The following is a 25,674-nucleotide window of genomic DNA, read 5'->3' as shown; positions in this document are numbered from 1 at the left end:
TAAGTAGTTTAAGTGCCAAAAACAGCTCTTGGGTACCTATGAAACATCCACAGATGAAATGCTAGTTTTGTAATAGTTCTATTGTTCTTATCAAAAGAAGCTTCTAAGAGCTTTGTTTCATATGAACATTATATTGAGCAAAAAGCAAAACTGTTCACAGACAGGGAGACTTCAAGCTAAAAGGGGTTAGGAACTCAGCTTTTAGCAGTTACAGCTCAGTTTATAAAATATGAATGAGGGAATACATTTTTTTTCCAATTTTGATTGGTTACTAAAAACTTAGTCTTTTTAGTGTGTGCAAGCTTAATTGTGTGTAGCTGATTGGCTAGGAAACTATAAAGGTGACATTGACCTATAAAACGCTTAACTTTTGTTTTAGGCCAGTCAGAATTTTGGGGAAATCAGGATAGTTTAAGTTTTGGTTACATGACTATAAGTGCTGGGCTAGGCATATTTTCAAACTGTGGCCTTCATGTTGGTTTTTCTTTAACAATTCTTTCCAAAAATTATATGGCATAATTCAAAGTCAGGAAGCATTAATTTACTTTGTGTTTGTCAAATATTTATACCACATTGTAAATAAAATATCTTCTAAGCCCCAACTGGTGCCCCTTATTCTTATGCAATGGATTCATATTTTGTGCCTTTGGAATAATTTTTGTGATATAAAGAGCTCAAGTCATATTGTAAAATAATCAATCCAATTTTCTGAACAGAAAGTTGGTCATTTATTAGTTTGGATCATTGAATTCATCTGGCGTCCAAAAGTTGTATTTCAGGTTATCTCATATGTCAGAGCTAAAACAAATAAGCAAAACAATATATTTATTAAATATTTAAAATAAGTGTTTCTTTGAAAATAACATACACTCTATTGGAAACGTGTCCTGAAAATATCAGACAATGAAGCAATTAATGGGAAAAAACAAATAGCTGAAATGGACATCAAGGTGAGAAGCACTTTACACGGACCCCTATTTAATACATACACTAGAATTGTGCTTCAACATCTTTTAAGCTCTAAGCTACTTGAGGACAATTATGATGTCTTTTTTTTTCTCCATAATGTTTGGCATAGTCTCATACCTGGAACTATAAAAACAGCTAATTAGCATTTATTGGATGTGTTTCTACATGTTAGTATAATTAGCCTCATTTACAGGTCAAGATATTGAGTCTCACAGAGATTATGTGATTTAATTGAGATTTTATACCATCTAAGTGACTGAGTAAAGGCCTAAACACAGACTTGAATATAGAGCCCACTGCTTCCGTCATACTCATTCACACTGTTCATTTATCGGGTAGCTTAAATATATATTTGCTGAATTGACCAATGCTTTTTGACTTCTTCAGAATAGGGATTTTATTCTGATCACAGAAATCCTTTCACTCAACTCACACAACCATTATTACAAATAAGCTATGAAGGAAAAATAGGAAGTCTCTATGTTAAGCGACTATGGTCTCATTTGTATGGTACCTCTGAATAAATCTAAATCCATTTCAGGATTGTTTTGTGTCCTTATGAGAAAAGGATATATTATATGTAGGGAGAAATAATAAGTCTAGAAGATATTTCCAAAATATTTTTTCAGTCTGTATTTTTTAGAGGAAGGCTGATATGTATCCTCTTGCTTCCCCCTCTTCTTCCTTGTTTTTGATCTGGCTATTCCTCTTTAAATAAGCAACTTAATATTTTATGACTTATTGCAGCCAAACCCATAGGTCAATGACTTTAAGGCTCAACCTTTTTTCCCTCTATTTTATTGCATAATTCAAATCCATTTTAAAAAAAAAATCTAAGTATAATTATTTTAGTTTTCTAATCACAATTTGGGACTTGTGGCTTCATAGCAGATTTTGATGGGAGTTTGTATTCTGGAAGATGCAGTTTTGATGTTTTCAACATCCTGTTTAAAAGAATGTAAATGCGTAAAAAATGCAGTATGGATACCAAACTCCTGGATTATCAGAACACCCAATGTTGATAGACACATATAATTTCAATTAAGACAGTTTCTAACAGTAAAGCAAAAGGAATTCTTTTGTCTCTGGGGGACATTTTCATAAAATTAAAATGAGGATTGCAGAAAAATTTAACCATTGGGTAAGCACTTTCTTCGCTTGGCTTCTATGACACTCTCTTCATTTTCCCTTCTCATTCTCCTTTCCTGGGTCCTCCTTTTCTCTTTGGCTCTTTATGTAAGGCTGTTCCAGCGATCAGTCCTTGGTCTTCTTTTCTTTCTCAGCTCTTCATCCACACTCACTGTAATGATTTAAAATACCATCTATAAGCCAATGACTCCTAAATTCTTTATCTCTAGTCCATAGCTCTCTCTCCTGCTGCTCAATCATACATCCCAACTGCCAACAATCACTTGACTACTACGTGTCTCAAACTCAATTATTTGAGAACCGAAATCTTGATCTTATCCTTCAGATTTGCTCTACCTGAAGTGTCTCTAGTCTCACCCTTCCAGTCGCAGAGTTCAAAAGTCTTGGGGTCACCCTGGACTCTTGGCTTTATCTCACGAACCTCATTCAATCATCAGGAATTCGACCTTGCACAAGAATCTGACCACTTCTCACCATTAGAACCACTCTGGTGGGGCAGCCCCGGTGGCGCAGAGGTTTAGCGCCGCCTGCAGCCCAGGGCGTGATCCTGGAGACCCAGGATCGAGTCCCGTCTGGCTCCCTGCATGGAGCCTGCTTCTCCCTCTGCCTGTGTCTCTGCCTCTCTCTCTCTGCATCTCTATGAATAAATAAATAAATAATATTTAAAAAAATTAAAAAAAAAAAAGAACCACTCAGGCTCCTGTCATTTCTCCCCTCCTTTCACCTTCCTCCCCCTATTCTCCAAAGAAGAGCCTGAAAGACGCTTTCAGAATGTAAGTCAAATCATGCCGTTTCTTCTCTCAAAATCCTCCAGGAGATGTGAATCTCAAAATAAAAGCCCAAGTTCTCACAAAATCCGACACAATCTGTTACTTCTAAGCCCTCACCCCCCTCCCTTTCTCACATTATCCCTGGCTTCCAGGCTGTCACCCAAACATAGCATGCTTGCTATCGACTAGGAGTCCCAGAATTGTATGTTTCCATTGCCTGGACAGCTTTTCTCCTAAATAAACAGCTTTACTCGAACAAGCAGCTCTTCCCTCAAATAACCGCATCATTGACCCATTCCTGCTTTCAAGTCTTTGCTTAATGTAACTTTTTCAATGAAGGCTACTCTGACAATCCCCCCTTAAAAGCTGCAACCTGTGCCTTTACCTTCCTCTATCCTACCCTATCTTCTCTGGGCCACGTGTTACTTCATAGCTGGCCACCCTATTCGTGTGCTCATTTCAGGTCTCCTTCCAGTGGGATGTAAACTTTATACCATAAAGCCTCCTTTGTCCCAATATTTTGCTGGCTCGGCACATAGTAGGCACTCCATACGGGGGTCTCTGAACTCATCATTACAGTATTCACACAGCTGGGCGAATCCTCTATTAAACTCTCCTCAAAACTAAATTTCATCTTTTTAAATGGCTGAAGCTCACAAACTAGACCATGTTTTTTAAGAACTTCCTGACCCCGGAAGTAAAAGACTAAGCAGAGGAGCCTGAGGGGGAAGCTACTTCCGTTTCCGTACAGACGCCAAGGCCAGCAAACAGCATGGCGAAGGCCGGGGGGAAGAGCGGCGGCGGAGGAAAGAAAGGCCTGAAGCGGAAAGCGTCCGCCGAAGAGCTCCAGGAGGCTGCAGCCGCTGAGGATGGAGCGACGGAAAGTGGGGTCCAACCTCCGAAATCGGCTGCCTTTCCCCCAGGCTTCAGCATTTCGGAAATTAAGAACAAGCAGCGGCGACACTTAATGTTCACGCGGTGGAAACAGCAGCAGCGGAAGGTAGGACACGGCCGCGGCCGCGGCGGCAGGGCGCTTGCGCCGCATCCTCGACGCGCGTGCGCGGCAGTGCGGGGTGGGAGTCGCGCCTGCGCGGCGGCGCTCGCCGGGTGCCCGCGGAGGCGGTACCTCCTCCAGACGGGTGACACCCGTTCCTGTGTCCCGGTCCCTTCGCACGACTTCGGAGACTTTCGCCAGGTTCAGCTTTTTGCCTCAGCGTCGAGGATTCTCCTCCTTTCCGGCCCCTCCCTCGGCCCCCGGCGCTGGGAGCGGAAGCCCGATGTCCCGCCCTCGTAGCAGCCAGAGCCCCCCCCCCCCCCCGACCTGGACGCCCTCCCTGCCCACCCGACTTGGGCCAGTTCCAACAGCCTAAGACAGGCGGAATAGAAACCCAGAACCGCGCTGCTCCGCTTCCTGGGCAGCAACTCTTACCGAAATTATTTCTGTAAAGTTTCTAGTAATTGTATTTATAGCGTTGTCTTCGTCCTGTTCTCGAAGAGGAATACGAAGAGATAAAGCTCAAGGAGTGCTTATTTGTGCATAAATTGCAGTTGGAAGCAAGCGTTTGTTACGTCATAAAAGTTCACGCGCGTACTCTTCTTTTTGCTTGCCTGACTCCTCTTACTAGGTAGGTTTTATGAGGCCGTGAATTGTGCCTTGCTCATAGAAGTGCCAAAGTGGAGTACGTAGGGAATCTAACTCATTCTAGGTGGAAGCGTATGCAGGGTCTCCCAGAAGATTTTTTTTTTTTAAGATTTTATTTATTTATTCATGAGAGACAGAGAGAGGCAGAGATACAGGCAGAGGGAGAAGCAGGCTCCATGCAGGGAGCCCGACATGGGACTCGATCCCGGATCCCCAGGGTCACACCCTGGGCTGAAAGCGGCGCTAAACCGCTGAGCCCCCAGGCTGCCCTCCCGGAAGATTTCTTGACACTAATCTGAGCCCTGATGGATAGAAGGTAGCTAGGCACTCGTGGGGGGGTGGGGGGAGAAAGTACATTCGATTGTGTGTTAAGCATTCTGTTCAGACATCTCCGGAAGGTACCGATTTACAGGACAGTTGTAACTCAACTTGCAAGTTCTTAATAATTTTAAAAACATATTTCGATTATAAGATTTATGGATAACTAGTGGTGGTTTATTGGAAACAATATGAAAACTCATCTCCCGTTGTCATTTTTTTTTAACACTTGCCAAGAGAAGCAACCAGCATGGCCGTGGTTTTCTTTAGAAATGCAACTTGTTAGGGATGCAAAATAAAACAACTTAACTAGTTTAGATATACATTTTACATTTTTTACTTAACTTGAGGCTTTATAGTGAAAGAAAAAGGTAGTAAAACGTTAAGTATTCAAACTTGCCAATTTAGATTTTTTTTGAGGGAGCAAGAGCTTTATTATTTATTGATTGGCCAACGTATTTGGTTTATAATAACTTAAGTGTGAAAATCTTTGTCAGGACGTTTAATACATTACAAGATTGCTCAGTTTAAGTATTCATAGCATTAGAAATGTGTAGTTTCAGCATGTGTTTGTGATATAACTGGTGGTTTCTCAATATTTTTTTTTAACTTTTTAGGAAAAGTTGGCGATTAAGAAAAAACTTAAAAAAGAGAGAGAAGCTCTTGGTGATAAGGTAAATAAAATTTTTAGTCATGTGCTTTCTGTCTTATTTTGAGGAATGCTCCCTGATAGTTATATTGTATCACTTTCTTTTATAATTTATTATAGAATATTCCCAATATATAAAAGATGTGAAAATAAAATAACAAATCTCTTTCTATTCTTTACCCGGCTTAGAAACAGTACATTAGCAGATAATATTCAAAGTCTTTTATGTGCTTCTCCCTATTTAATTTCCCCTCCAAAGATAATCACTTATGAAATTGCCATGTTTTGTTTCTGTGCACTTCTTTTTTTGTGTCCCTAAAGGATGAACACATAGTGATATTTTACATTTTTTCAAAATTTCACATAAATGGTATGTCTGTTTCAATGTGCTCATTTTACTTAGTTTTATGTGTTTGAGAGACAGAGACTCATCTTCCTGACTTTGGGAATGGGGAAGCTCTATGCCTGTAGTTGGAGTTCTTGTGACTTGAAGCAAAGGCTCTTTCTTTGTCAGGCAAGACTGGGGAAGGGCAGGACAGAACCTCTTCTGTTGAGAATGGGGAGTGGAAGGGAAGTGAGATACCTGGATGGATTATGGCAAAAAGAGCAGAGGTAATGCTTCCAGAAAGGATTTGGCTCTTTTTGTGATATTGATAAGAAATGAAGTCTTTCCACTGGAAATTTTTAATAGAACTACTAAATACATCCACAACCAAGTTATTTTCTTTTAATTTTATTTTATTTATAAGCTACTGTTAGGTCATGATATATACTTGCAAAATTTTTAAAACATACAACTGTCCACTACCCCCTTCTCTTAAGGTGAGGTACCAAGTAACGATAAACATTTTTCAGGAAGGGAAAGTATGAATACTATATAAAAACTAAACATTCTGCTTTTTCATGCCTTCTTTTAATAGGATTAGGTTAAATCCCATGAAATTGCCAGCATTAGACTGTTCTGACCTGCAGAATCCTATCAAGCAATGTTTGCCTCTTAACTCTCAGTGATCAGTCAGTTACAACAAATATGCCAATGACCATTTGGAAATTTCACTACTCTTGTTTCTGGAACTGAAAGATAACTTCCTAGAACTGCCTCCTTTTAAAAATTACCTAAAACTTAATATTTGTTTTGTAAAATAATAAAAAATAAAATCCTAGTTTATTTCTTCATATTCTCTGCTAGTGTACATATGTTTTGAATTTGTTTTAGTCAGTGTATGCTTACAATTCTGTGTTCCTGCTCCTTAGCATTTCATTTATACAACTTTTTAGTCTAAGCTGAGTATGCATGTTGCCAATTTTGCAGTATTCCATAGTCACAGTCATTACCCTGTTGTTGGATATTTGCCCTATTTGCTATTCATTTCCATTAATAATAATGATACTGCTTATTTCTTTATATAAATTGCTCCTCCTTTTCATTCCTTACCATAAATGCCTCAGATTAGAATTACTAGTTCAGCAGATAGATTTGTAGCTTTTGTTACTTATTTCTGAATAGCTATCTGGAAGTATTGGAACAAAGCCATATATATATATGTATATGTATATATGTGTGTGTGTGTATATATATATATATATATGTATATGTATACACCTTTGTACAGCCAACTCTTGAACAACATGGGGGTTGGGGTGCAGACCACCATCTCCACTCCTACACAGTTGAAAATCCCCAAAACTTAACTATTACTAATCTTACTGTTGACCTGAAGTCTACTAGTAATGTAAATAATCAATTAACATGTATTTCATGTGTATTGTGTACTGTATGCTTACTGTAAAATGAGCTGAAGAAAAGAAAGCATTATTCAGAAAATTACAAGAGAAAATATATTTATAGTCTTGTTAAAAAGTTGCAAATAAGTGGACCCACACGTTTCAAATCCATGTTATTTAAGCATCAACTGTATTTGTTTTTCATTCTGTTTGATATTCTTCTAGTGGATAATTGTTTTAATTCCATTTCTTTTGGCTACTCTTGCATGGTTTTAAGTCTTTATTCAGTTGGCAATTCTTCCAGTATGTTTATGTCTCTGTATAGAATTAAAAGAAAAAAAAATCTTATTATTAGGATTGATGTAGTGATGGAAATGAGGAACAGATTTAGTTTTTGGATATTTGGAAATTTCTGTTATTCATCCCCAATCAAAATGCAAAATTGTTAATGTAAATTGCTTCTAAAACTTAATCTTTTTTCCTTTTATTTAGGCTCCACCAAAGCCTATACCAAAGACCATTGACAACCAGCGAGTATATGATGAAACTATAGTAGATCCTAATGATGAAGAGGTAATATTAGAAGTCTTAAATAAATTTGGATGGCCACATTTGATAAATTATTTGTTCATATGTTGATATTTAATTTAAAGTACCAGCTGGTGAAGTTGTATAATAGACTCAACTGTAATTTTGGCATATTATTTGCTATAGTTGATTTCATAATTGAATTTCTCAAATGTTATAGAAAAAGGCAGTGATTACTTATTTTCTAGAAATGTATGATATGTATAGGTGAACTTTTTGTTTAAAATCTTATGTAATGCTTCTGTTGTTTTTAATATCCTTCGAAAAGCATTCATACTATAGATTTTTGTAGTATTAAGACATTTTGATATAAGGATAACATTTGGTGGTATTTTCTGTGTCCTCATAAAACTCTTGGTTTCAAGATAATCATCCACATGTCACTTCACATTTTCTCTTTAAATAGTTTGTGACAGTACAGTGAGAGAATCAAGGTTTTTAAATTTTTTTTTGGTATAGTATGTTTGGTTTTGGGTATGTTTGCTTTCAAACATTGCTGTTAGTGACATTCTTATTTATTTATTTATTTATTTATTTATTTATTTATTTATTTATTTATTTATTTATGATAGTCACACACACACAGAGAGAGAGGGGCAGAGACACAGGCAGAGGGACAAGCAGGCTCCATGCACCAGGAGCCTGACGTGGGATTCGATCCCGGGTCTCCAGGATCGCGCCCTGGGCCAAAGGCAGGCACCAAACCGCTGCGCCACCCAGGGATCCCTGTTGGTGACATTCTTTAACCTTTCCAGTTATAGTCTTTCATACATTCAGTCAGTCTTCCAGTGAATGTTTATTGATTGCCTGCTGTGTATTGGAATCTGTTTTAGGGAGTTGGGATCTATCAGTGCACCAAACACTCTGCCATTTATACACAAAAGATGTCAGCCCACCCGGAACTTACATTCTAGGGAGAGAGACAAAACAGTGAACATAATAAAATGAATTATCATATGTTAGCAGGTGATAGGTTACTAAAGTTAAAAAAATAGGGAGAAGGAAGGGTACTTCTGTAGCTCAGTCAGTTAGTGTCCAGCTTGATTTCTGCTCAGGTCATGATCTCAGGGTTGTAAATCAAATCCCAAATTGGGTTCTGTGCTCAGTAGGGAGTCTGCTTGAGATTTTTCTCTCTCCCTCTCCCCCATGCTCTCATTCTCATTCTGCTCCCCCCCTCCCCAAAATAAATGTTAAGAATTAGAGTGAAGTAGATTCAGGGTTTCTTGAAGTAGAGTTTGCAATTTTATTTGTATAGGAGTGTGTGTATGTTTGATTTAGTTTGACATAAATACAGAATTAATAGAAAAGTGGGAATTCATTGTATATCCTTCACCTAGATTTCCTTAATATTACACTTGCTTTTCTTTTGTATTCTCTCTGATATGCTTGAGAGTAAATGGCAGACATGAAGCCTGTGTACTCCTATATAATTTAGTGCATTTTACTTATAAACAAGTGTATTTTTCTTGATAATCACACAACTAACATTGATGATGATGAGCATGATGATGATCTCATCTACACAGCTTATTCGATTGTCTACAGTTGTCCAAATGGTATCCTTTTTAGCAAAAGAAAAATTCCAGCTCATGCTTTTTACTCTGTTACAATGACTTTAACCTCCCTTAGTTTGGAATAGTTCTTTGGACTTCCTTTGCCTTTTTTTTTTTTTTTTCTTCCTTTTTTTTGTAATTTAGTGGACTCCCTTTGTTTTTAATGACATTGACTTTTTGAAGAGTGCAGTCTAGGAATTTTTGTGAAATATCACTAATATGACTTTGATATTTACTCGTAATTATATTCAGTTTTTGTAATTTTGACAGGTATACCACAGATATGATATTGTTTTGATGCCTCTTATTAGGAGTCACGTATTGTTGGTTTTCCCATGCAGCTTTTTGTTTTTCCCTTTGTAATAACTGTTTGTAGGGGATATACTTTGAGATTATATAAACATATGTTATTCTTCAAACTTTCACTCAAGATTTTGCGATTACAAATGATTTTTTCCGGTCTGATGGAGATTGTATCTCAGTGTAGTTTTAAATTTTTGTTCACTTGTTATGAATGAGGTGGAACATCTTTTTATGCTTTTTTTCTTTTTAATCAGTTTGTTCATGTCTCTAGCCTATTTTTCTATTGGTTAGGGTTGCAGTTCTATATAATGATGGTCAGGGTAGGCTTCATTGAGATGAGATGGCCTTTTAGGAAAGACTTGAAGGATATAAAGCAATTGGCCTCCTTGCAGTTCTGCCTCATTTGTTTCCTAGGAATGACCAGTGTAAAAACTATATAAACAGTTAGTGCAAAAGCACTAACAGAGCTCCTCCTGGAGCATGTTCAGTGTGTTTTAAGAACAGCAAGGAAGTGGGATCCCTGGGTGGCGCAGCGGTTTGGCGCCTGCCTTTGGCCCAGGGCGCGATCCTGGAGACCCGGGATCGAGTCCCACGTCGGGCTCCCGGTGCATGGAGCCTGCTTCTCCCTCTGCCTGTGTCTCTGCGCCTCTCTCTCTCTCTCTCCCTGTGACTATCATAAAAAAAAAAAAAAAAAAGACTCAAAGAATTGCCTAATATAGTGCCAAATAATTTCAACATAATTGGAAAACTTTGCTTTCATGAATTTATATACAACCAGTTTAGAGTAACACAAATAAACAAAATAAAAGTGTCAAATGCGAACAACTATTCCAGTCCAAGATGTTTCTTAAAAAAAAAAAAAAAAAAGAACAGCAAGGAAGTCAGTATGCTGAAATTAGTGAGCAAGAGAGAGGGTTACAGAAGAGGTGCCAGGGAAAGTATTGGGAAAAGCAGAAGCCAGAGCAGTGGCTTTGTTGACCATCATGAGGACTTAGGCTTTTATACTTAAGTGAAATGAGCCATTGGATGGTTTTCAACAGAGGAATGATATGATCACATTTGATTTTTAATAGTAATCAGTTGCTATACTGAGAATGTAATTAGAGAAGTAAACAGATATTTAGAAAACTCCAGGAAAGAGATTATGATGATGATGACTTGGGCTACAGTTACAATGAGTATTGAGAATCAATTTGATTCTAAGGTTTGGTTTTTTTCCCCGGGTATATTTTGAAATTAGAGCCATTGTAATTTCTTGATAAATTGGACATTGGGTGTGAGAAAGAATATTCAAAGATGGTATTGAGGTATTTAGTCTGAGCAATTAGAAAGATAGAAGGATGGAATTGTCATTGACAAGATATGGAAGAGGTCTTGGCTGCTGGAGATAAATTGGAAATCATAGATACTTAGAGGTTACAAATATGTAAAAATTTCCTAAATATTTACCTAGGGGAGAATTTGTTGGGTCATGAGATGTTTAAATGTTCAACATTATATAGTGGTGCCAAAATGTTTTTCAAAGTAGTGGTTGTATCATTTTTCACTTGTGTTGAATAAGGGTAATATTTCTGGTCATCTACATTCTGACCAGTACTTCTACATTCTGACCAATACTTTGCCAGTGATAAAGGACTATCTCATTGTGGTTTGAGTTTGCATTTCCCTGATTCCTAAAGTGGTTGAGCATCTTTTCATATATGCACTGTGTTTTTGCTAACGTTACGCCAGCTCATTCATGTCTTTTGCCTAGTTTTTTATCCTATATTTTATTGATTATAGAACTTCTTTTTTATTTTGGACACTAATCATATATATATAAGTATCTTCCAATTTGTGGATGCTCTTTTTCCTTTTTCTGTGCTGTCTTTGGTGAATAAAAGTCCTTAATATAGTTGAGGTTTAAAATTTTTTTTAAAAAAATTATTTATTTATTTATTTATTTATTTATTTATTTATTTATTTATTTATTTATTTATGTAATGTATGTATGTCTTAGGTAAGAAATCTTTATCCTGTGATCATATGTTCTCATATTTTTTAAAGGACTGATTTTCACATTTATGTGCTTAATCATCATGAATCAATCTTGGTTTGGTATGAGAAAGAAAAACAATTTCTTTTTTCTTCCCCTACCCCTTTTTCTGCCCCTACTATATGTAACCAGTTTCCCCAGCCTTTGGAGTAGTACAACCTTTCCCACAGTGAATTACAATGTTTTCATACATCAGGTATCCATACATGTTTGTCCTTTTTTGGGCTATTGATCAGTTTGTTGCTTTATCACTTCTTTATTTTCTTTCTTTCTTTTTTTTTTTTACGTCTTTATTTTCTTAATTATTTATCTTAATGGTGAATTTTGATATTTGTTAGAGCAGGATGTTCTCCACCTCCATCTTCTTTCTGGTCTATCTCTTCAGGAACATTCTCTTTCTGCACCTTTGGTCTGCCATATAAAATTAGAAATTAAAGCAGATCACTTAGGGAATCTATTTATATATTGCTTTTTTAAGGTAGGTCTTATTTACTAAAAATGTGTTTCAAAGATTTTTATAATTTTCTTCATGCCAGTTTTACACATAAATCTTGCTAGGGCTCTTGCTGGGTATTTTATGTTTTTTATTAGTGTAAATCACATCCCTTTAAAAATTATTTTATTTGCTCATTTATAAAAATGCTATTGATTTTTGGATTGTGATCGTCTAAACAGTAGTTTACCTAAATTTGTTTCTAATAATTTGTTTAAATAATTTTCATTTCATGACATCTCATATCAAATAAATAGAAGTAGCAGTAGTGTTATCTGTGCCATGTTCCTGATTTTAAAGAGAATCCTCCTAATATTTCATCATTAATGTTTGTGTCTTCAATTTTAGATTCTCTTTATGCATTAAGGAAAATCCATTCTTTTCTTGCTGGCAGGGTTGTTTGTTTTTATCATGAATATATAAAATGTTATCAGATGCTTTTTCTGAAAATATTTAGGTAATTACGATTTTTCTGCAAATATTGAGATGAATATACAGTTTTTCTCCTTTGTTGTATTAATGTAGGAAATGAAATAGATTTTCTAATGTTAAGTATCTTGCATTCTTGGGATAAATCCAATTTAATTAAGATGTTTTATCTTTTACACTGTTGGTTTGTCAGTACCTTGTTTAGAGTATGTACATCTGTGTTTATAAGGGGGACTACAGTTATGTTCCTTTCCTTTTTTTAAAAAAAAAAAAAATTTATTTATTCATGAGAAAGAGAGAGAGGCAGAGACACAGGCAGAGGGAGAAGCAGGCTCCATGCAGGGAGCCTGATGTGGGACACTATCCCCAGGACTCCAGGATTACGCCCTGGGCCGAAGGCGGAGCTAAATCCCTGAGCCACCCAGGCTCACCTTCATTAGTTTTCCCCTGATCTTTATTCCTTTCTTCTACTTACCTAAGGTTTCATTTATTCTTCTTTTTCTAGTTTCTTAAAATGGAAGTTTACATTATGATTTTATACTTCTATTTCTTTTTAATATAATCAAATAAAACTATGGTTTTTCTCCTAAGCACTGCTTTAGCAACATCCCATATATTTTGATAGGTTTACTGTGCTTTCATTTTCATTCTGCTCAAGATATCTTTAAGATATCTTGTGATTTTTTCTTTGCGATTTCTTCTTTGTCTCATTGATTATCAGGAAGTGTGTTAATTTCCAAATATTTGAGGATTTCCCAGATATATTTCTGCTGTTGATTTCTAGTTCAGTTTTATTGTGGTTCTTGGAACATACGCTGTTTGATTTTAGTCCTTTTCAAGTAAAGATGTGTTCTGGGGCAAGATCTCTTCTGTACAATGTTCTGTGTTCTGTACAATGTTCTGTGTTCCTTTGGAAAACATGTATATTCTGCTGTTTTGAGAGTTTTAAATTGATTGTGTTGTTCCTGTTTTCTATATAGTTGCTGAATTCCTAATTCTGTCAGTTACTGAGAAAGGAGTATTGAAATCTCCAACTATAATTGTTGATTATTCATTTCTTCCATTCCTTTCAGTTTTGCTTTCATGTATTTGTGTTTGTTTTTTGTTGTTGTTAGGTACATACCTATTTAAAAATTTTTTTTAACTTTTTTTGGGGATACATGCCCATTTATAATTATTAAATTTTCCTAACGTATTGGTTCTTAATCCAGTGTCTCTTATTGTCTCATCCCTTAAATTGCCCATTACAAAATTTCTTTTTTTTTTCTTTTGCAACATTTCTTTTCTTAATGTCTGTTTTGTCTCATATACATGGCCAACAAACTTTCTTATAGTATATCTTCTTTTTTCATGCTTTCACTTTTTACCAGTTTGTATCTTTGAATTTAAAGTGTCACAGGCATCATATGCTTGGATATTGCTCTTTTGTTCTTTTATTGACAATTAGTATTTAATGTTGATTTTTGATGTAGTTATATTTACATCTGCCATTTTGCTTTTTTCAACAGATTTCATATCTTTATTCTGTTCCTCCTTGACTGCTTTCTTTTGTATTAAAAAATATCTTTTAGTATGCTATTTTAATTCATTTTAATCTTTTAAATTTTATATTTAAGCTTCTTTTAGCAGTTTCTCTAGGAATTATATCCTTCTTTAATTTTTTTTTTTTTTTCCTTCTTTAATTTATCACTATGTCAGGTAAATACAGACGTGATTCTGGTAAACTGTAGCAGGTTTACACCAGCATAGCTTTGTTTCCTCCACTCTTGTTTATGGTGTTGTCATATATACAGTATCTGCCTAGGTTATAAATCCAGTGTTTTAATTTCTGCTTTAAATAATATCATTAAAAAAAAAGAAATTAAGAGTATACACATATAACACACACAAAGAGTCTTTTATGGTAACTTTGTATTTACCATTTATAGTACTCTTCTTTCTTTTCCTTTAGAGCTAAGTTACCATCCGGTCTTATTTTCTTTCAGCTTGTAGGATTTCCTTATGTTTTTGTTTTTATAATAGATCTAATAGCTAATTATCTCAGTTTTTGTTTATCTGAAAATATGCTTCTTTTCCTTCAATTTTGAAAGAATTTTGCAAATTATAGAATTTTTGGTTGACTTTTTTTTTTTTTTTTGATTATTTGGAACCCATTCCATTGCATTTTGACCTTCATAATTTTTGATGAGAAATCAGCTATTTTAATAGTTGTCCCCTGCACATGATTTTTATTTCTTTCAGAATGTTGTTTTGGCTCTTAGCAGTTTGACTTTGATTTGTTTAGGTTCTTGTTCTTTTTTATCCTACTTAGGGTTTGTTGAGCTTGTATCTGTATGTTAGAATTTTTCACCCATTATTCTTCAGATACTTTTTTCTACCTTCTCTTTCCTCAGAGACTTCTTTTCACACACTTTTGAAATGGTTAACATTGTCCTACAGGTTTCTTTAGTTTTGCCCCTTTTTAAATGATTCTTTTCTGTTATTCAGATTGAATATTTATTAATCTAATTTCAAATTCATTGATTTTTTTTTCTTGCCATCTTAGATCTGCATTAAGCTCCTGTTTTCTCTTAATTCCTTGAATATATTTATTATGGCTACTTTGAAATTTTCACTAAATTCAACATGTAGGCTCACTCAGAGACAGTTTTTATTGGCTGCTTTTTTTCCTGATTATGTGTTATACTTTACTGTTCCTTAGCATATCTAATTTTTTGGCTGAAAGCTAAACATTTTAGGCAATATATTATAGTAACTAGACTGTTCTATTGTTTGATTTTTTTTGTTCTAGTAACTTGCCTGGACTTAAAATCTGTAATGAATCTGTCTTCCCATGAGTAGCACTATCAGTGCAAGGTGAACAAATCTTTTAGGATTTCTAAAGAAAAAGAAAAGGAAGAGAGCCCAGTAGGACACTGCCCAGGATATATAATATCTTGACAGAGAAGAGAGTTCTCTGGAGAAGGAAGTTTAATACAGCTTATATATGTTTTTTGTTACATTGAGAGTTGCAAGTCATCATGACAAAGGCATTTCAGAAAATTACAAACTTTATCTTATGGTTTTAGTATGTGCAAGATTTTAGGCTTTGGAGGTATGGGAACAGAATTTAGGGAGATTTTTACTCCTGTTTAGTTTTAAATGTTTCTTTTAGGTTACTATTTTTTAACAAAGCAGATACAGTGTGTGGTAGGGTAGAAATAGAGTGCATGCTTTGAAGTTTGGTGAACATTTACCATACTTGGTAAAAGTATGGCTTCCTTGGGATCCCAGGAGCAGGGCCCACAAACATTAAAAGTTGAATTTCCTTTATCAGCACTATGTGTCTCTACTTTTTTTTTTTTTTTTAATTGTTATTTTAAGCCTGGCTTCCTAGAGATTGTCCCTGTGTTTGTGTGGCTTAATGGTAAGCCAGTGATTTGGGTGGAGATTATGTTGAGATACCTTGAGCCTCTAAACGTCTATCAGCTGAGCTGGGTGTGTGTTGAGGACTGCATTGAAAGTTGCAGCCAGTTCTCAAGTGTTCCTAGCCTTTCATATGAAGTGGTTTCTTAGAACTCTCCTATGTGTAATTCAGCTGTCAGCCAGAGATTCGTGGAGATTATTGCAGCCCCAGCCCCTTTATGGTTCTTTCACTTCTTTAGCTTTCCTTTACATTTTTGGCTGGTCCACACCCACTCTGAACTGGGCCAGTAACCTTGGAGTAGCAAAGCAAGGGTTTTCAAACCCACCTTTCCCAGATACAGCCCACCACCCTTGGATTCAAGATTGCTGGTTCTTGCCTACCATCAGACCTGAAGTTAATAAAGTTACTATTTTCACAGCCATGTTGATAGAAGAAATGGAATATTTCTAAGCAAGATTCCTGATGTTCTAGCCTATAGCCCTAGCCATTTTTCAAGAATGAACACAGCTCAGAGCACCTGAGTGACTCACCTGGTTAAGTACCTGACTCTTGATTTTGGCTCAGGGTCATGCGATCAAGTCCTAGGGTCAGGTTCTGCACTCAGTATAGAGTCTGCTTGAGATTCTCTCCATCTTTCTCTGCCTCTCCCCCTTCTTACACTCTCTTCCCCTTCCAAAGTAAACAAATAAATCATGAGAAGAATGAACACAGCTTGTGTCTTGAAATTGTTTTTTGACAGTTTTTTCCAGTTTTATACTTGTATTCTACAAATAAATATTCTACCCAACCTATTCATGTTGCCATTAATAGAAGTCCCTATTGACTTTCTTTAGATCCCATATCAGCTTAGGAAGGTAGTCAGTGTCATAGAATCCTGCTGGAGCAGCTTTTAAGATTGTAGCTTAGAGGAGTGTTTGATATAAAATTATCTTTTCTGTTCACAGGTTGCTTATGATGAAGCTACAGATGAATTTGCATCTTACTTCAACAGACAAACTTCTCCCAAGATTCTTATCACAACATCAGATAGACCTCATGGGGTAAACATATCGCTCAGTATAGTTATTGAATTCTTAATTTTTTTACATTACTATTTAAAAGACTATTTTCAGAAGATCTGAGTTAAATTATTTTTAATTGCCATAGATACTGCCTATGAATAAGGTAAATAAAATGAATACTGTGATGTGATATAGGTTATAGGTTCTCGAAGCATGGTTCTGCAGGATAGGGTTTATCAGTCTCAGCACTATTAGCAAATTGGGCTGCATAGTTTTTTTATTATGGGAGTTGTCCTGTTCATTATAGGATGTTTAGTAGCATCCCTGGCTTCTCCACTAGATACCACTACCAGCCATCCCCACCACTGCCACTAATCACAACCACCAAAAATATTTCTAGACATTGCCAAGTAATCACCCCCAGTTGAGAACCACCACTTTAGGATGATCAGCCTTTGATAAGGGTTAAATACTGTTCAGATTTCATTCTTTCCCTACCCTTGTTCTTTTTTAATAACACTTCTGTTAATCATTAAAAATTTTTATTCCTTTTCACTTTTGAAGATTTCTGTTTTTTGTTTTGCAGAGAACAGTACGACTCTGTGAACAGCTCTCCACAGTTATACCAAACTCACATGTTTATTACAGAAGAGGACTGGCTTTGAAAAAAATTATTCCACAGTGCATTTCAAGAGATTTCACAGATCTGATAGTTATTAATGAAGATCGTAAAATACCAAGTATCCTTCTTTATTAAAGTTTTCCTATTTCACCATCATCCTCTTTTAAGATATATTTGAAAGAATAAGGAGATGTTTTCTATAACTTTCAGAACATAACTTTTTTAGACTAGAAAATTATGGGTGGACTAACAAAAATGTAGAGTAGATAGTATGGTTAAAGAGGAAAATAGAGGATAGAGTGTGCACTCTGGCAAAACCTGCCAGCGTCCCCTCTGAACTCATTAATTTTAAAGATGATCATTTGAGTGGGTTGATTAAAATTATTAAGGATTCATCAAAAATAGGGCAGGACTTTGCTGTTGCCAGAATAACATTTTTTTTTTTTTAATCAATGAACACTGCTTTTTTTTTTTTTTTTTAATAGTTTAAAAGGTTTTTTTTTTTTTTTTTTAATCCAACACTTAGGGCCTTATTATTTTCAATATAAGTTAAAGACATTATCCACTTGTACCAGTTGCTTTCCAGAGACAAAAATAGAATAAAATTATCTTTCTAATGTGATGTTTTATCGGCCATATTATAATTTGGCTTGGATTATGGGTTAATGTACCAAAATAACTAAAATCTCTTGAATACTTAACTATTCCAGAAGACACGTTTTTGATGTAGTTAGTTGCTGCTTTCTTAAAACTATCTCCCAATATAAAGTGTCAAAGTCTATGATCCTCTCTTTATTTTTGACAGTTAAAAAACTATCATCATTTTAAGGCTGCAAGCAGGCATTCATCAATTCAATAAACATTGTATCCTTGTTTTAGCTGAGCTATTTTGTATAGGTATATAAACTTCATTTATACCATCTGTTGCCTTTAGGAAGCTTAAGTTCTCGTTTACTTATGAAATGGTATTGTCTTTTTACCCAGAATGTATTAATATTTTTCTGGTTACCATTTTGGACACCTTGTAGGGTGAATTCAGATCATTAAGGTACCATCAGTACACAGACCAAATTTATAATAGAGAAATAACTAGAATAATTAATCCTAATATGAGATTATACTCATATGTGTAAACATATATACACACACACACACACACACATGTATACGTGTGTGTGTGTGTGTATATCCCAAGATTGTAAGTTTCAAGTATAGAATTAATGCAGTTTCTACAAGTCCTAATGCTACTGAATGGAATTTTTATAAGTACAATCTTGCCTGGATGTTAATTTTTATAATTTCAGAGATACTACATTTTCTTTTATAATTGATATGTAGTAATGCAGTTGATGGCAAAGTGTTGGTGGAAGAAGTAGGAAAGAGGACGTCCTAAATGCTTGTGTTCTCTATTAACAGAGCATGGTTTTCAAGACTAGTAAGTACATTGGTGAGGGGCACTAGAAGTCCATCTTGGATAAAAAGATAACATAAGGCCTAGAAACTCTGAATAAAGTCACATATCTTGGCTTCAGAGAATATCTGCGTAAACTCATAAATGAGACTTTGCTACTCTGAGAAAGATACAAGAGAGGCAAATGGAAGAAGGATGGGAAATAGGAAATGTGGGTATTTGCCATGACCCAGATAAAATGTGTAGAATAATTAAAAGGAGAATAATTTGTAGTTACCATAATAGAAATGGTAGTATGATTCCTAGAGACCTAATGTGGGCTTACATATAATAAGTCATGACCCCTAATGATGACACTTAGAAAAGTTGAAAGAATTGAGGATATTTGGCCTGTGGGAAATTAGAATATGGACGCATGACAAACTGGAAGGGCTGCTGTAAAAGAGTAGTAGTAGCCAAATGGTGGAAATTAATGGAGATACAAACTTTTTACTTTAGAAAAGAGCTTTTTTCAACTATCTAAACTGTGGTCCAGTGGCTTTGGGTCAGACAGATGTGATGTCAAATACAGACTTCATTACTTGCTATTTTTGTAATTTCTGTCAAGTTTCTTAGCTAGTTGGTTCTCATATTTTAACATACGAAATAGTACCTAAATCTTCAGGGTTCCCACAAAGATCATATAAATGTATTATGTTTCCAAGGCTTATTGCCTGGTCTGGCATTTTAGTAAAAGCATGGAAGTTTTTTTCTGGAGACCTACATCCTCTATTCAGTATTTCTAAATGGAAATTTGAGCTAAGTAACTCTTTGTGCTGTAGTTTTGGCAGGCTTTTGTAAGCTGTTTTGCATTCTTGTCCTTTGGGTACTAAAAGTTAGTTTCACCTCAATCATAACAGAATGCCTCTGTGCCTTAGGGCTTGTGCACAGCTGTAATCCCATCCATTAAGATCTGCCACCTAGATCTGAAATTTGAGTTAATCTGCCTAAAATCCTTCTCAACCTTTTTTCCTTGTTACTGAAATAGGAATAATGACTCCTATTCTTCATGGTTTATGCTAGGAATTAGAAATAAGGTTTTTTGTTTTTTTTGTTTTTGTACAGTGCAGGTACTTAGGAACTGATAATTTTGGATTTTGTAGTTTTCTTTTGACAGAAACTACATTTTAGTGGGAATGTTCTAGAGAGAATTCAAGTCCTGGTTGGAAGAAATAACCTTTACTTCTCTTAGCACCCTGAGATTTTATGATTCTTTTCAGAGTTCAAATGATCTGGAAATACTTTTGGTTATACCTTATGAAGTTGAACCTGTGGTGAATTTTTGAAAAGTAGGAAAGAATTCAAACATTACTGATAATCTGCTACGTGCTAGGCACTAGTATTTATCAGAAACAAATCTATTTTCCAGGAGTTAACAGATTAGTTGGGAAGAAAGTCATTTATATGATTATAACTCAAATGGCAAGTGCTAAAGTTAAGTACCACTGACAGCTGAGATTTAAAACTTAATTTTAACTGTATAAAAAGAAGTGGCATTTGAAGTGGGCCTCAATAGTACTGACCTTCTTAGTCAAGCTTACTTCAGTCCTAAGGTGCTGAGCCCCTTCCCCAGAAGACCAGCACCATGTCTTCTGACCAGAGTTCTGCTGAGGTTCAGTTGTAGAGAAAGATGTATCAGGTCACATTTAACAAGCAGATCAGAGCATACCTAGTTAAAACTTGCCACATTCTGGCCAAGGGCCAAACACTGCCCATGGTAGGCAAGGAGAGCCTCCGCAGATAACTGGCCTAAAGGAGATAGAGCAGCCAAAATGCAACAGTAGAGTGCATGCAACACACACCAGAGTTACTACTCCCTGATGTGCCAGGCCCTGGACCCTATATTCTACTTCACAAAGCCATTACTCTTCTGGAGCAGGAAACATAAGGGGCTTTTCTAACACACAGAAGAAGGCAGAGAGACAAAATGCCAGACAGAGGAATGTATCCCAAATGAAAGAACAAGATAGGTCACAACGGAGATCTAAATGAAACAAATATGAGTAATATGTCTGCTGGAGAATTTAAAGCAACAATCAAGGATACTTGCGGGGGTTGAGAGAAGAATGGAAGATTTCAGGGAGGCCCTTACCACAGAGATAAAAGATTTAGAGAGTCAGAAGTGAGTAATGCAGTAACTGAGATTGGAAGGACTAGATACAGTGAACTCAAGGCTGGAAGAAGCAGAAGGCAAAATAGTGGAAAATAAGCTGAAAAAATAATTATGGGAATATGAGAACAGACTTAGGGAACTCAGTGACTACATCAGATGTCATTAGATTCCTATTATAAGTGCCAGAAGAGAAAAGGGGCCAGAAAATTTGAGGAAATAATAGTTGAAAACCTCCCTAATCTGGGGAAGGAAATAGACATCTGCATCCAAGAGGCACAGACAACTCCCATCAAAATCAAAGGCAGGCCAACACCAAGATATATTGCAGTTAAACTTTGAAACTACACTGATAAAAAAAATCTTAAAAAGCAGTAAGACAAAATAAGTCTCTAACTTAGGAGGGAAGATCTATAAGGCTAGCTGTGGATTCCTCAAAAGAAACTAGCCAAGCCAGAAGACAGTGGCATAGTCTATTCAAAGTGCTGAATGGGAAAAATCTACAGCCAAGAATGCTCTATCCAGCAAGGCTGTGATTCAGAATAGGAGAGATAAAGGGTTTCCCAGGCAAACAAAGGTAAAGGAGTCCATGACCACTAAACCAGCCCTGCAAAAAATATTAAAGGGCACTCTTTGAGTAGAAAAATTTCAAGAAACGACAAAATGGCACTAAACATGTATCTATCAATAATTCTTTTTTTAAAGATTTTATTTATTTGTGAAAGACAGAGGCAGAGACATAGGCAGAGGGAGAAGCAGGCTCCATGCAAGAAGCCCAATGTGGGGACTCGATCCCAGGATTCCTGGGATCATGCCTTGAGCCAAAGGCAGATGCTCAACCGCTGAGCCAGGTGTCCCTGTATCTATCAATAATTATTCTGAAAGTAAATGAACTAAATGCTCCAAACAAAAGACATAGGGTTTCAGAATGGACAAAGAAACAAGAGACACATTTTAGACCTGAAAACACCTGCAGATTGAAAGTGAGGAAATGGAAAAACATTTATCATGCAAATGGATGTCAAAAAAAGCTGGAGTAGCAATGTTTCATATCAGAGTTACAAACTAGACTTTAAATCAAGGTCTGTAATGAGATGAAGAGCACTGTATCATAATAAAGGGGACAATCCAACAAGAAGATCTAAGAATTGTAAATATGCACCCAACATGGCAGCACCCAAATATATAAAACAATAACAAATGAACTCATTGATGAAGTGGGCCGTAATGGATGAGTTCAGTATGGCAGGTATTTTGAAATAGCATGAACAGAAAATATATGATAGGATTAATATGTATGCTGTATAAGGGGTTGTGTCAGTGCCTTCCAGTTAGGAAACCTAGGCATGAAAGGGAGTTCGGGGCCACATGGGAGCTGTACTGATGTCTTTATTCTGTAGATGTGCTGTGGTGAGAGTAGTTTGAAATTAGCTACAGCTGTCAAGACTCAGGGTGGATCTAGTTTTTCACTTAGCATGAGAAACTGTGGTACAGATAAAATAACAGTAACTAACATCCCATAGCTTATTACATATAAATTTGATTTACAGTCTGTATTAGAAAATCTACTTGGAATGGTGAGAGAGGTCAGACCAACTAGGATACTGTTTTAATGTAGGTGGAAAATCTCAAGGACCTCAACTGAGAGAACAGCAGTAAGGGTAAAGAGGTGGCTATGGAAGTGAGGAATTTATGGGGGTAAAAGCAGTAAATAGAATTTGGCAAGGAAGGGAAGGAGGAAGTTGAAGACTACCCATGGGTTAATGGGAGAATGTTGATGCTTTTATAAAAAGATGGCAACATCTGTTTTGTAAAACTCAGGCTGTTGAAATAGTCTGATTCTGACCTTTTAAGGTTCAGTGTTTGAAAAAATCAAGTTGTGTTACAAAGACTTGAGGAATGTTGTATAGGTAGCAATCTTAGGTAGCTGCATTCCAGAAAGGCATTCCAGTCCACTAACCCTGTCAATTGTAGGCAGGTTTCCTGTATTTCATTTATAATTTAGTGTGTCTGGTAGAAGTGTCTGTGATAGACAATCAATAAATGGTTATTAATTAGTTGATTTTAATTTGTGGCTGGCACAGTAATCTCAAGAATAAAAGCTTGTCTTTCGAGAAACACTGACTGACTTCAAGAAAAGACCTTAGGAGTCTCTGGTCTTACGGGACAATATTCAAAGCTGACAGCATATACTAACCTTACATATGTATAAAAAATATACATAGAAATGTGTGTATATGTTTTTGTATCAAAGTGCGTATTTAGGGTTATAAGGCCTCTGAACATGGAGGTAAACTTTGGAATGCTAAAATTATGCTAGAAGCCCATCTTGTCTTTTCACCTACGTTAACTGAATACCCAACATACCCTTTTGAGGGTGATGAGTTACGTATCATATTGTGAAGAGAAAAAGTGGAACTACCATAGGTTAATGTTTTCCTCAAATACTGGGTTGATTATGGGTCTTCAGTATGGTAGGAAACTTTGTTAACCCAGAATACACACACTTAACTACCTAGCTACAGATTTTAGGAGTCTTTGGACATACAGAGGACCAGTTATTTACACAATTTAAATTACAGAGTTCAACGTGTTCTTAGCTTTTTAAACAGATGGATTAATTCTGAGTCACTTGCCAAGTGGCCCAACTGCTCATTTTAAAATGAGCAGTGTTCGTTTGCGTAAAGAAATTAAGGTAAGTTTTATGCATTCCTTGATTGGCACCGGTCTCCTTGCAGTATATGCTTAGGCAGCTCTATAACTTACATATTGAATTGCTTTTTAATGACACTTGTTCTCCTGCTTAAAGCCAGTTTTATCTACTGGCAGTTTTCTTATGAGATTGTAATTGAGTTATGGCAGACAGGCAATAGCCTTCATTGCTATCAAACAGGTTACTTTTTTTTTTTTACAGGTTACTTTTCTAATAGGACTTTTTGGTATTCACTGCATGTTAAAATAATTTTAGGCTTTATTTCATGGGACGATAAGCCATCTGTGGTAGTCTGTTATTAAGAAGGATTATCTTTAAATTTTTTTGTGTCATGTAAATTCTGAAACTTGAACTTGCAATATCAGGATATAGATTAATTCCTTATTTTTTCCATCCTTTTTCCAGAGAAGAGGCAAGGACCCTACAGAACACATACCTGAAGTAATTTTGAATAACTTTACTACGAGGCTGGGTCATTCTATTGGACGTATGTTTGCATCTCTCTTTCCCCATAATCCTCAATTTATTGGGAGGCAAGTTGCCACATTCCATAATCAACGGGACTATATATTCTTCAGATTTCATAGGTGAGGAAGGTACTTGAACTCCTTAGATTTTGACTTCAATCGTGAAATACATTTTCAATGTAAATATGTTTTCTATTGTGACAAGTACTATAGATGAGAAATAAATTATCTTTTGAACTCTGTCATATTAAAGAAATTCCATTTAGTTCATGCAGACTGTTTTCCCTTAATTCTTTCATTTATCTTTGAAGGTACATATTCAAGAGTGAAAAGAAAGTGGGAATTCAGGAACTTGGACCACGTTTTACCTTAAAATTAAGATCTCTTCAGAAAGGAACCTTTGATTCTAAATATGGAGAATATGAATGGGTCCATAAGGTATGTGCCTTATTTGAAAAGCCATTTTGATCATTTTAAAAGTAGGAATGAGAAGGAAGCCATGTACTTTAAGCTTTGAATGCTCATATGTTATACTTCTGATTTCCAGAAGCTCAAAAGAACTAATCTTTGATAGGGTATTTTGGTCTGGTGATCCCTGGTTCATTTGAAGTATCCTGAGATAGATAGTGGTCCTCAAAGTAGATCAGCAGCATCACCTAGGAACCTGTTAGGAAGGCAGATTGTTAGGCCACAGATTTACTGAATCAGCAACTTAGGGAGTGGGGCCCAGCACTCTTCATAAGCCAGTGTTTGATTCTGTTGTATGTTTGAGAACTGTTGCTACAGAAGTTTTGTGTAAGTTTGGAGAGCATTTTAACTCATAAATGAAAACGTCAGCATTTTAAAGTCTGTTTCTAGTCAGCAATCACATACGATTTTTACTTCAAAATCATATATATATATATATATATTACACATACATATGAGAACAGTAACTCCTAATGCCTTTGTTAGACCTGGACTATTCAGTCTCCAGAATGGACCCAGAAGGGCTTTTTTTAAGCAGTGTTACCTATAGATTTACTTTTTTTTTTTCTTTCCTAATTTTCAGCCCCGGGAAATGGATACAAGTAGAAGAAAATTCCATTTATAAAATACTGAAGGAATAGTATTGAATTGTGCTAAACAGGTCTACTTTGGATTTATGACAGAAGACCCTTTTTAAAATGTCATTTACTGGTTCCATAAACCTTTTCATGTCTGGACCAAGTAACAAGTGCCATGAGTTACCATTCACTGTTTATGTAGCACATACAAATAAAAGTCATTTTGGTGAGTTTAG

General features: G+C 35.8%; 1 protein-coding gene and 1 long non-coding RNA gene across 2 annotated transcripts; one reads left to right on the top strand and one right to left on the bottom strand.

The window, feature by feature from the left end:
• Positions 1–684: 684 nt before the first annotated feature.
• On the bottom strand, positions 685–4,373 carry LOC121488213. The gene is made up of 2 exons (XR_005986994.1): positions 3,785–4,373; positions 685–2,269 (listed from the first exon to the last, which is right to left on the bottom strand). It is a non-coding gene; the product is annotated as an uncharacterized LOC121488213 (long non-coding RNA).
• Positions 3,634–25,673, top strand: RPF1 (ribosome production factor 1 homolog). The gene is made up of 9 exons (XM_041750608.1): positions 3,634–3,888; positions 5,466–5,522; positions 7,715–7,795; positions 16,974–17,069; positions 17,617–17,770; positions 23,825–23,907; positions 24,331–24,512; positions 24,704–24,830; positions 25,444–25,673. The coding sequence occupies exons 1-9, from the start codon at positions 3,661–3,663 to the stop codon at positions 25,483–25,485; spliced, it is 1,050 nt and encodes a 349-aa protein (XP_041606542.1). The 5' UTR covers positions 3,634–3,660; the 3' UTR covers positions 25,486–25,673.
• The last annotated feature ends 1 nt before the right edge of the window (position 25,674 follows it).

This window comes from Vulpes lagopus, chromosome 3 (assembly GCF_018345385.1).
Source record: "Vulpes lagopus strain Blue_001 chromosome 3, ASM1834538v1, whole genome shotgun sequence".
NCBI classification, from domain to species: Eukaryota; Metazoa; Chordata; class Mammalia; order Carnivora; family Canidae; genus Vulpes; species Vulpes lagopus.
Note: the sequence above shows the minus strand (reverse complement) of the source record. Positions and strands in the feature narration are given on the sequence as shown.